The sequence below is a fragment of the Bubalus bubalis genome, chromosome 4, assembly GCF_019923935.1.
Source record: "Bubalus bubalis isolate 160015118507 breed Murrah chromosome 4, NDDB_SH_1, whole genome shotgun sequence".
NCBI lineage: Eukaryota > Metazoa > Chordata > Mammalia > Artiodactyla > Bovidae > Bubalus > Bubalus bubalis.
In genome coordinates, this window is record NC_059160.1 from 44,034,463 (window position 1) to 44,046,121 (window position 11,659).

Here is an 11,659-nt window from a genome sequence, read left to right on the forward strand (position 1 = left end):
GCTGTAAATTGGTTTTGCTTTTAACAGCAAAGGTTTCACACTTTTTCTTAAAGCGCTCTCTTGCCTGGAGTTTTTCAGGCAGAGGAGCGGGAGGCAGAGGTGGCCCTTGTGAACAGTCTTTGGCTTCCTTGATCCAAACATGGGTTTCTCTGGCTTAATCTTCATATCCCTGGCCAGTGCCCAGGACGGAGGGAGGGAGGGCCGAGTTCTTCCCGCAGCCAGGAAAGCACTGTGTGTGAGAGACTGATCTGGGTGACGGGCCATGTCTGGCTTGCTGGGAGACCAGGGCAAGTCCCCCCTAGATTGAAATTCACGAAATTGAGGGTCTGCAGGCCAAGAGCCCTGCACAGCCTCCCCTGACCCCCTGCAAGTCAAACATGGGCAACATGGCTCACTTTACTTCTCCCCCTATCAGAGGCCCGGCAGGGGCCTGGTCCCCACTTTACAGATGTGGAGACTAGACTCAGAGACGGTGCAGTCCATCTAATAGGGCAGGGTGGATGGGGCTCCAGGCCCGAATGCTGCTGGCTCAGGAGCCTTGATCCTGGCCGTGACCCAGGCTGCAGTATGTGACTCTGGGCAGGTCACTGACCCTCTCTGGGCCTCTAACTCTCCAGCCACTGAGGAGATGCCTGGGCATTCCCGATGCCTCTGACTTCTGCCTGAGGCACCCCTGTAGGATCAGGGTTGGGGGTGCCCCCTACTGGAAAGCACTTTGAGGAGGGGCTATTGGGAGTGTGTCTGGGTTCCCAGACTCACCCTCTCTTTCCTTCGGCTCTGCTTTTGCGGTAAGAAGAGCTCATCTCCTGACCTCCCACTGCGGGAGACCCCAGCCGCTGTGCACCTCCTGCCTGGGGGGCTCACAACCATGTTGCTCTGCTCCCCCTCCCCCATGGAAGCCGAGACAAGGGAATTATTTTTGGAACAAGAGCAGTTACACAACAAATGAATTATTTATCTTTGGGCATGGAGGAGAGGAGGCATTTTGCTGGGCTCCTTAATTCTTTTCTGGATTGGAGGGTGGCTGCCTGGGTACGTGGCCATGTGTGTACGGGCCTGTTGTCGTACACAAGACTGTAGGTGTGCTTGTGAGTGTGTGTGTGTGTGGTTGTGCACACCTGTCTATGTGAGCTTGCTATGCAGTTCTGATTCACATGGGGGCATGTGGGTCTTTGTGCGGGCAGGTGGACGAGTGTGGACCTGAGGATGCTGACGCGTGTATGTGTATCTGCCCCTGCCCTGTTAAGTCTCCAGTCTCCTTTTTTGTCTACTGGCTTCAGACACTGTCCCCTCCCCCCTCCCTCTTGTTTCTTTGATCTCCTTCCTCCCAGGTCCTCTGGCCCCCCCTCCCCCTCTTGCCCCCCTGCCACCTCCCTTCTTTTATGTAACAGGGACCCAGAGTGCTGCTGGCACAGGACGCCCTGGGAGGGGGTGGGAGTGGGGCTGGGGGCCTGTGCTGGAGCTTAGAGGGCTGCCCTGAGCCTTCACACTGATCTGTCACCCCCTCTCGGTGCTGCCTTTCAGGAACCAGGTGACAGACGGGCCTCTTCCTTCCTGTCCCCATCTTTCGTGCTCCCCTCTCAGAGTCCCAGTCTCCAGCCTCCTGTGGGAATCGTCTGAAATTCTGAGCCCCGAGCCCCAGGAGGAAGAGGAAGAGGCAGAGGAAGTCAAGCCCCGAGAACCTGGGCATCTTCCTGGCAGGAAAGGAACACCTCGGGGAAGCAGGCTGTGGGGCCCACAGCCCCCCTGGCCTTGGTCTGGCTCTGGTGCCCGGCGACTGTGGGTAGCACCTCAGAAGGCCCCCTGACAGTTGGCACTGGCCGTGCCCACCTCACCTGGGGCCCCCGAGCTGGGGGTCCCCCCAAAGATGGTGGCAGCCCCAGGGAGGACTGTGCTGCTGGCCCCAACCTCTGGCCACTAGGCCCCCCGGCGCCCCGGCCCCCCACCCTGAGCCAGGCCTGAGAGGGGGCCGTGGCCGGAGCCATGCTGCGCCTGGGGCTGTGCGCGGCCGCGCTGCTGTGCGTGTGCCGGCCGGGAACCGTGCGCGCCGACTGCTGGCTCATCGAGGGCGACAAGGGGTACGTGTGGCTGGCCATCTGCAGCCAGAACCAGCCGCCCTACGAGACCATCCCACAGCACATCAACAGCACTGTGCATGACCTGCGGCTCAACGAGAACAAACTCAAGGCCGTGCTCTACTCCTCGCTCAACCGCTTCGGGAACCTCACCGACCTCAACCTCACCAAGAACGAGATCTCCTACATCGAGGACGGCGCATTCCTGGGCCAGTCGAGCCTGCAGGTGCTGCAGCTGGGCTACAACAAGCTCAGCAACCTGACCGAGGGCATGCTGCGGGGCATGGGCCGCCTGCAGTTCCTCTTCGTGCAGCACAACCTCATCGAGGTGGTGACGCCCGCCGCCTTCTCCGAGTGCCCTAGCCTCATCAGCATTGACCTGTCCTCCAACCGCCTCAGCCGTCTTGACGGCGCCACCTTCGCCAGCCTGGCCAGCCTCATGGTGTGCGAGCTGGCCGGCAACCCCTTCAACTGCGAGTGTGACCTCTTCGGCTTCCTGGCCTGGCTCGTGGTCTTCAACAATGTAACCAAGAACTATGACCGCCTGCAGTGCGAGTCGCCACGTGAGTTCGCTGGCTACCCGCTGCTGGTGCCCCGGCCCTACCACAGCCTCAACGCCATCACCGTGCTCCAGGCCAAGTGCCGAAATGGCTCGCTGCCCGCCCGGCCTGCAAGCCACCCCACGCCCTACTCCACCGACACCCAGAGGGAGCCTGACGAGAACTCAGGCTTCAGCCCCGACGAGATCCTGTCGGTGGAGCCGCCAGCCTCGTCCACCACGGACGCGTCAGCAGGGCCGGCCATTAAGCTGCACCAGGTCACCTTCACCTCGGCCACGCTGGTGGTCATCATCCCGCATCCGTACAGCAAGATGTACGTGCTGGTCCAGTACAACAACAGCTACTTCTCCGACGTCATGACCCTCAAGAACAAGAAGGAGATCGTGACGCTGGACAAGCTGCGGGCGCACACCGAGTACACCTTCTGCGTGACCTCACTGCGAAACAGCCGCCGCTTCAATCACACCTGCCTGACCTTCACCACCAGGGACCCAGTGCCCGGCGACCTGGCACCCAGCACCTCCACCACCACCCACTACATCATGACCATCCTGGGCTGCCTCTTCGGCATGGTCATCGTGCTGGGAGCCGTCTACTACTGCCTGCGCAAGCGACGCATGCAGGAGGAGAAGCAGAAGTCGGTCAAGGTCAAGAAAACCATCCTGGAGATGCGCTACGGGGCGGACGTGGACGCCGGCTCCGTTGTCCACGCCACCCAGAAGCTGGGCGAGCCCCCTGTGCTGCCCGTGTCCCGAATGTCTTCCATCCCCTCCATGATCGGGGAGAAGCTGCCCACCACCTCCAAGGGGCTGGAGGCTGGGTTGGACACGCCCAAGGTGGCCACCAAGGGCAACTATATCGAGGTGCGCACGGGCACGGGCAGTGAGGGCCTGGCACGGCCGGAGGATGACCTCCCTGAGCTGGAGAACGGCCAGGGCTCGGCTGCTGAGATCTCCACCATCGCCAAGGAGGTGGACAAGGTCAACCAGATCATTAACAATTGCATCGATGCCCTCAAGCTGGACTCGGCCTCTTTCCTGGGGAGTGGCAGTGGTGGCGGGGACCCTGAGATGGCCTTCGAGTGCCAGTCCCTCCCTGCGGCCTCCACCACCTCCTCCACCGCCACCCCTGTTCCTGGGGTGCTAGAGCGGCCCAGCTTCCTCTCGCCCCCCTATAAGGAGGGCTCTCATCACCCGCTGCAGCGCCAGCTGAGCGCCGATGCCGCCGTGGCTCGTAAGACCTGCAGCGTCTCCTCCAGCGGCTCAATCAAGAGCGCCAAGGTCTTCAGCCTGGATGTGCCGGATCATCCGGCCACTCCGGGGCTGGCCAAGGGCGACTCCAAGTACATCGAGAAGGGCAGCCCCCTCAACAGCCCGCTGGACCGGCTCCCGTTGGTGCCGGCCAGCAGCAGCGGGAGTAGCGGTGGTGGCGGCGGCGCCATCCACCACCTGGAGGTGAAGCCCGCCTACCACTGCAGCGAGCACCGGCACAGCTTCCCGGCCCTGTACTACGAGGAGGGCACCGACAGCCTGAGCCAGCGCGTGTCCTTCCTCAAGCCGCTGACCCGCACCAAGCGGGACTCCACCTACTCGCAGCTCTCCCCCAGACACTACTACTCAGGTTACTCCTCCAGCCCTGAGTACTCCTCCGAGAGCACGCACAAGATCTGGGAACGCTTCCGGCCCTACAAGAAGCACCACCGGGAGGAGGTGTACATGGCCGCCGGCCACGCCCTGCGCAAGAAGGTCCAGTTCGCCAAGGACGAGGACCTGCATGACATCCTCGATTACTGGAAGGGGGTCTCGGCCCAGCAGAAGCTGTGACCCTCTCCCCAACCCCGACCCTGGTGAGGTTGGAGGGGGAGGGCCAGGGGCACGCGGGGAAGGGCCGGGGCGGCTGGGCGGGGCGCGCTGGGGGCCGAGGAGTGGACGCACACGCACACCCGCACGCACGCACCCACGCACACACGTGACCACCACCTGACTGTGAACAACCACCACCCGACAATAACGGACAGGAAAACAAAGACATGTTCTCCTTAAAGTTTACACACTGATACCGAAACCAGTCGTCTTTACTGTGCTGCCCAGGGACTCTGCTGGGGTGTGCGGGCTCGGTTGGGGGCGGGGGGGAGGGGGGAGGGCAGACGAGGAAGCCAGAGGAGGGTGTGGGGTCTGGGGCTCTGGGACTAGGGACAGGTTTTGGGGTAAAGGAGCCTGGGGTGGAGATGGACCCAAGCTCCCCTGGGGCAGGGAGCGGGTCCCCCCAGATGGGGGACAGGTTACTGGGAGACTTAGTAGCATATGGACATTGAGCATTGTTTTCTCCCTTTATGGATGGGGAGACCGGGGCCCAGAGGAAGGGCGTCACGTGGCAGGTGAGAGGCAGTCTCCCAGTTTCCCAGCCCAGTGCTGTCCCCCACTCCCCCAGTGGCTCCTCTGGGGCCCTCACCCTCTGTCCATCCACTACCTGTTCCAGAGCTGTGGTCTCCTGGAGCTGAGGGTCAGGCAGGTGCTTTTCCTTTCTAGAAAGGCTCATGGCCACGCCCCCAGAGTTTGGAACTCCTCATGGGCGGCTGTGGGGGGGTCTCTGCCCACTGATGGCAGCACCCAGGAGAAGTGGGAGGTCCTGGTCGTAGGGGAGGTGCAGGCATGGGACGGTCCACCAGCCCCCTTCAAGTGTCTTCCAAGTAGCCTGGGAGCTGTCGACGGTGTCTGAGGAGAGCGGCTGGGCCAGCGGCCTCCGCATCTCAGGTGCAGGCCTCTACACCCCGGCCCCCAGCCTCTCTGGGCCTCCAAGACCCCTACTCATCCCAGAAGGGCAGGGGTGAACTGTGATACCTGAAAGCAGCCGGGGGGTGGAGTCCACTGGGGGCCTTCCTGACTCTGCCCCTACGTCCTGGCCTCCCACCTGCCAGACCCCTGCTGTGGGCTCTCCAGGCAGCATCTCAGCCTGCCCAGAGGAAGGAGGGCCTTCTGGGGTTTTTCCACTCACACCCTCTTGGCTGCCTATCCCCACCTTACCCACTGGTCTGAGAGGCCCCCATGTTTTCATGGAAATGGCCGCTCCTCCCATGCTGACACCCACCCAACATCGAACAAAGCACAAATGGTGAGCACCCCCCACACCCCTACTGGGAAGGAGCAGGCTGGGTTCCTGGGGCCCCTCCCCCTCCCTGGCCTGCCTCTGTCGCCATGGCAACCCAGAGCCTGGCAGTTGGGACCGTTTGGGCTTCTGGGGGTTCTCTCTCAGTCAGTGTGGGTGGCAGAGGGCGGTGAGGGAGGGCAGGGCCAGATGGGGTGGCTGCCTTTCTCAAGAGCTGGGGGCTTCCTGGGGTCAGCTCTAAGGGACGGATCTGGGGTCCTGAGACTGTCTTGGAGACTGTCTTGAACACTGACAGGGTGCTGAGGGGTGGGAGTCAGCACCCCTGCACCTGTGGATGGGAGGTGGGCCAGTGGGGAGTGAGATGACTCTAGCTTTGCCCACCTGCCCATGTGCCCCTTGGCGCCCCACCCACCTCAGGAGTGGAAGGAGCCCACTGGGTTCTCCTCACACTCCTGGTTGTGGCCTGTCACTCAGTTGGGTTCTTGAGTTTTGGGGGTGTGACTGTGGGGTGAGGGTGGATGATGGATGGGACCTATACTGTGGAGGGGATTCTGACCAGGAAAGCTAGTGCCATTCCCTGGGTGGTAGGCTCCAGTGACCTTCCTGGGGGAAGACAGTGGAGGGGAAAGGGGCCTTAGGGCTCAACTGAGCCCCACTTGGGGGACAGACCAAGCCTGGGGCTCACTTTTGGGGTGACATTTGCAAAGAAAGGACTGTTCTCCTGAGGAAGTGGAGGGGAGAGGGCCAGCATGGATATGCAGAGCAGACCTCTCCCAACTCCCCAAAACCTGCCTCCAACCCCTCCTCACACTGGATTGATGAAACAGAAAAGCAAGCAGAGAAGCCAGTGATGTGAGAAAGCAGATTCCCTGTTATATTTGCATGACGATTTTACTGTATTTTTCTGAGCAAACATCTGTCGTGTATGTGCCAGTTTGTCCAGACTCCCTGGCCCACCCTCCCTCCCCGCCGCGCTCCCATTCCCACATTCCCTCTGTTGTGATCTGACAAGCAGCTCTTGAAACCCAGGGAGGGGCCCGCTCTGCAAAAGACCCAAAACAGGTGCCACCAAAAACACCCCCTGCCCTCCGACCCATCTCCTGTTTTTCTGGACATCAGGGCCAGCCCACAAGTGCCGCCTCCCCTCCTCCCATCAGCCTCTTCCTGGCCAGGGAAGGGCAGCCCCAGGGAAGGGCACCTTGGGGGACTGCTCCTCTGTCCCACTTGCTCCCATTTTGCAGATGAAGAAGTGGGAGCTCCCCAAAAGGGAGGGGTCTGGTGATTTGCCTGCCGGGAGAGTCAGTCACATTGCTGAGTACAGGAGGCCGAGCTTGGGGCTTCATGGGTGGCTCTACAAGGGGGGAGCTTGGGGCCCTGAGGGAAGAACCCATAGGGGGAGCCCCTCCCTTGAGGTTGGCCTAGGGACAGCACTGCCCACGGGGAGGAATCCTGCATCAGGAGCCAGAGCTCCCCTCAATTCCCTGTCATTCCTGGCTGAAGATGACCTATAAAAACCTCAGATAGGCTGGGTTTGGGGGGCTTCAGAGGATAGGTCCCCATCTTAACCGCAAGGGTCTTCCACTCCAGGAGGTGAACCCACATTCACAGCCCAGGGCATACAGGTCTATGAAGCAGAATAAGATGACCTCCTAGGTGCCCAGGCCAGGCCAAAGCTCTGGGGAGTGGGGCACACACTGTTGCTCACCCCAGAGGCTTTCCTGCATCTATGTCCTGTGTCCTGTTCAGGACAAAATATTCACAAAAGACTGGTGAACATTTACGTCCAGGAATCTGGCTGGCCGGGGTCCTGTGTTTGTAATGGTGATGAGCACGGTGGACCCCGGTGCCATGGCCTGGGCAGGCCAGGAGGGCATGAAACCAAGAGAGAAGGGAAGAGGGGGGGTCTCCCGGAGAGGAAGGGGACAGGGGGGCCTAGTGGAGTGGGGTTGCTGCACCCTGGACCTTCTGGAGGCTGGCTGGCCTCTTTGAATAAACCTTCACAGGAGCTTCCTTCCTTGGCACCTGTCCCCGGGAAGGGGCACCCATGGTCTCCTGGAGAATGCAGTAGGGACCGTGACCCTTCTGTTGGAGCTAATGGCCTTCCAGAAGTGAAAAGTCGGGGTCTGGCAGAAAGAAAGCTTAGTCTGGGGTGGCCACCTCCTCGGGGGTCCCAGGCTTGTCTCCTCTCCATAGGAGGGGCCTGTGTTGGCCCCCCGGAGGCTCCTCGCCCCTGACCCCTCCTAGGGGACAGAGCAGGAGGATGGTGGTGGCCTGTGTCCAGGCTGGGAACGGACTGTCTGTGGCGGGGGTGGGGGCGGGGGTAGGGGTTGGAGTAGAAAGACCCACCTGGGGAGAGGAGGTCTGCAGAATCCCAGAGAGGCAGGGAGAAGAGTCTGAGCCTGGCCGAAGGGCTCTGAGGTTCCTAGCGAGGAGTCGCCCACCTGCACCCCTCCTGTCCCGGACATGTTAACAGATGGGGAAGCAGAAGCACAGGGAGGGGGAAGGAAAGAAATCTTCTAGGGTCTCAAAACATACTAAGGCCAGGAAAGGGGCCAGACATGGGGGACAAGAGTGACAGGTCCCAGCTTATAAGGGGCTTACATGCAGTGAAGGGACAGCCACAAAATGCACAGAGAATCAAAAATCGGGAGAATAGAGTGGGGAGGGGCCGGGGGAGCCCTCAGGGCAGGGGAGCCAAGCTCTGAACGACAGAGCCAGAGGACTAGCCCGCTAGCCAGGGGAGGATGACATGGGAGGGGGGAGAAGTAAGGTTGTTAGGAGGGGCTGGACTCCCCCATGTACCTCCTCTGGTGACCTCCACTACTCTGGCCCTGCCCTGCAAAGACCCCAGGGTTCAGCAGCATCCCACCACATTCTTGAGGAGGGAGTGGGGGCCTTCTTTCTGAGGTGTTGGGATGGGTGGTCAGGCATGAGGAAGCCTGGGGGTGTGAGAGCCCCACAGGGCTTAAGGGGCCCCCCAAAGCTTGCCCGCCAGGCCAGAGTGAAGGTTGGGGCTTACCTGAGAGCAGTGCTGGTCTCTCTGCCGAGACCGCTGCTCCACAGCCACCTTGGTCCTAGGAGCTGCCGTAATCCTCGTCTGTCCTCCCACCTTTAGGACAGAACCGGTATTAGACTCCTTGTTCTCATGCCTGCCACCGAGTCCCCCATTAAGGTCCATCACTGCTGCCGAGAAGTAGGGAGAGAAAAGGGGGTGGAATGGGGTGGGCTTGAGAGGGTCTGGTCAGCCTCTCCTTCCTTTACCTGCCCCTTGCCAAACAAGCACAGGGCTGGGCAGGGCCGAGGGGGGTCCACTCTTGTCCCCTGGCTTCCTCCGCCCCCACCCCTCAACCCTGGCCCTGGAGCCACCAGCCCCTCCATCCCGTCCCACGGCTTGGCACCTGGTTTGGGTCCTGCAGAGCTGGGCTCCTGGCCCCGGGCTACGAACCTGTGAACCCCAGCTGTGTGTGGACCTTTCTTCCCGTGGCGGGGCCTGAACTCTCCTTTTCTTCTTTTTGGGGTGGGGGGAGGGGTAACTTCATTTATTTTCTCTTCCCTATATCTGCCTCTCCCTCTTCCCTATTTCCTGTTTTAAACTGAATGGCACGAAATTGTTTTCCTCAACTCGGAGATTCCTGTATGGAGAGAATCAATTTCTATATTTGCAATAAATTTCTTATTTAAAACAACAGGACCAAGGTCTTTGTTGAATGTCGACCCCTCCCTCTGCAAGTTGGGATCCCAGCGCCTCCAGTTTCTGGTAGCCAGTTCCCATCTCCCTTTCTCACCAGAGCCTCACACGCAGGGTTAAGGAAGGGGGCCTATCAAATGGGCAAGTCTTCGCCCATGGTCAAGGGAAAAAGAAGTGTGTCCCCCAGACAGCACATGGGCCAGCTGGGAACTAAGGGTCACTTTCCCTGCCCCAATCCTAGCCAGCTGGGGGCCGCATGGTGTCATCCCACTAGAAACGTGGGAGCCCACTGCCATGTGCCCCCACTCCCCTGCCTGGTGTCCTGGCCTCCATTATCACTGGATCTAGACTGCAGAGGTGGAGGAGCATTGGGCATCACTTCAGTCTCAGCTGATTGCCGGGGGTTACACACCGTAGTGAGTGGCCAAGGACCCCACTTTCTCATAGGCCGGCCTCTAACAGCTCTCTGTCCTTAGAGGGTTGGGATGGTGGGGGAGTACCCTTTCTCCTGGCCAAGGTTGCCGAGGCCAACTTCCAGGCTGCCTGCCTCTTCCAGCCGTCTGCTACCCTTTTCTCCACAGCTCTGAACCACCCCTGCTCCTTCTCAGGAATCAAGAGATACACCTTGTCTCTCTGGACAGGCATGGAGCTCAGGATTCATCCAGTGACGTCAAGCTGAGCTGCCAAAGCTTGGATTGGGAAGGGCGAGTTGGGGAGCCTGGACCCCAGCTCCAAGCCCCAGCCTCCCTGTCTCCCCAGTAGACAGAGCCCCTCCCCCTCTCTTCCCAGACCTCTGCTCTCCAACTGCTGCAACCCCCTGCCTCTGGGCAGCCCCTGGATTCAGCTTGGATTGCTGTAAGGGAGTTTGGCCTCCCTGACTCTGAGCTCTTCCCCATGAGTGAGACCACACTCAGACATTCGGCAGCCCCACCTGGGGTCCGTGTTCTCTGTGGCCCCCCTGGCTCCTGGCCCATGGGCCTTTCCTGAAGCCTTTTGCCTCCCTAGGAGTTGGTATGGATTCGGGGGAGGGGCTCCCCAGAAAGACCCAGGCTGGAGTCCCAGCTTGTATCCTGTCCCCTCCAAGCTGCCCTCAAGCACCCTCTGTGCTGCTGTCCCAAGGTGGTCACGGCCCAGGCCGTGGTCTCCCTCTGCTCGTCAGCTCTTCTCAAGCAGCTGTGTCCTGCTTCCCTGGTAACTTGCCCCCTGGGTGGAGGGGGAGGGAGACAGATATGTGGGGAAGGGTTCAGAAGAGCAGGTGCTGGAATCTCACAGGCTCTGTCATTTCAGGTCTGCAGGAGGGACTGGCCTAGGGTCCCCCAGCCCAGCCCAGCTACCTTCTTTTGACACTCTGTCTTGGTTTCTCTTCATCAGCATGGGCCTTTTCTCTTGGAAAATTCTTATTATTCCTGAAAAAACAAAGATGTGACCAAGTGTGGACATGTGTGTAGGGGGAGCAGGGTCCAGGTCAGGTCAGATCCTCCCCCTTGTGGCTGCCCCAGCTCCCCCACCCCCCTGAGTGCTACCACACCATGAGGGTTAGGGAGTTTGCAGTTACTGGGCATTTGGAAGGTGTCCTCAAAGAGTTTTGCTTTTGGGTACAGAAAGGCTCGCTCCTTTGTTACTTGGATTCCAAAATGAACTATTTACAAAGTTAGATTCAAAGACTCATGGTCTTTCATTTCAATGCAAAGGTTACTCTATGAATAAATCTAGTCAATTTGAACATTCATTTTTAAGGGGACTTTGGGTTAATTTAGGTCCTGCGTACACATGTAATTAAGTAAATGTCCTTAACTCTCCCAAAACTGTATCAGGAAATTTAATATATCTGATTTCCTTTTTCAATACTTCATTTATGTGAAGAATCTTGTATCCTGCTAAGTTTCCGCTTACTCCTAGCTTGACTCTGGGTTCTTGTCACGTCCCAAGCTTCTTATCACACAAGTGGTATTTCCAGGAAAATCACAATTCTGAACTAATTCCTTATTTTCAAATCATCGATTTGAATGTCAAGGACACTGGTGCTTTAACATTTAACAGAGCAGACAAACATCATAAATACCCGGAACACTAAATATCCCAGATCACTCAACACAAATGTTTATTAATTAGGCAAATGTGACATGTTTATTTGGTACCTACTTCTAATTCCTTCTGGGGTGAGGCAGTATTCATCCAGTAAGGAAATAAATGCCTTGTGGGCAATTTTGGGTAAAACCTTGCTGGCTGGG

The 11,659-nt window shown here is 59.2% G+C and overlaps 1 protein-coding gene across 2 annotated transcripts in view; it reads left to right on the top strand.

The window, feature by feature from the left end:
* Positions 1–9,431, top strand: part of ELFN2 (extracellular leucine rich repeat and fibronectin type III domain containing 2) — a 56,918-nt gene extending 47,487 nt beyond the window's left edge. For both annotated transcript variants that reach the window (XM_025283501.3, XM_044941352.2), the window contains one exon: positions 1,525–9,431. In XM_025283501.3, coding sequence (XP_025139286.1) covers positions 1,984–4,458 — 2,475 coding nt within the window. In that variant the 5' untranslated portion in view covers positions 1,525–1,983 and the 3' untranslated portion in view covers positions 4,459–9,431. The remainder of the gene's footprint in view (positions 1–1,524) is intronic.
* The last annotated feature ends 2,228 nt before the right edge of the window (positions 9,432–11,659 follow it).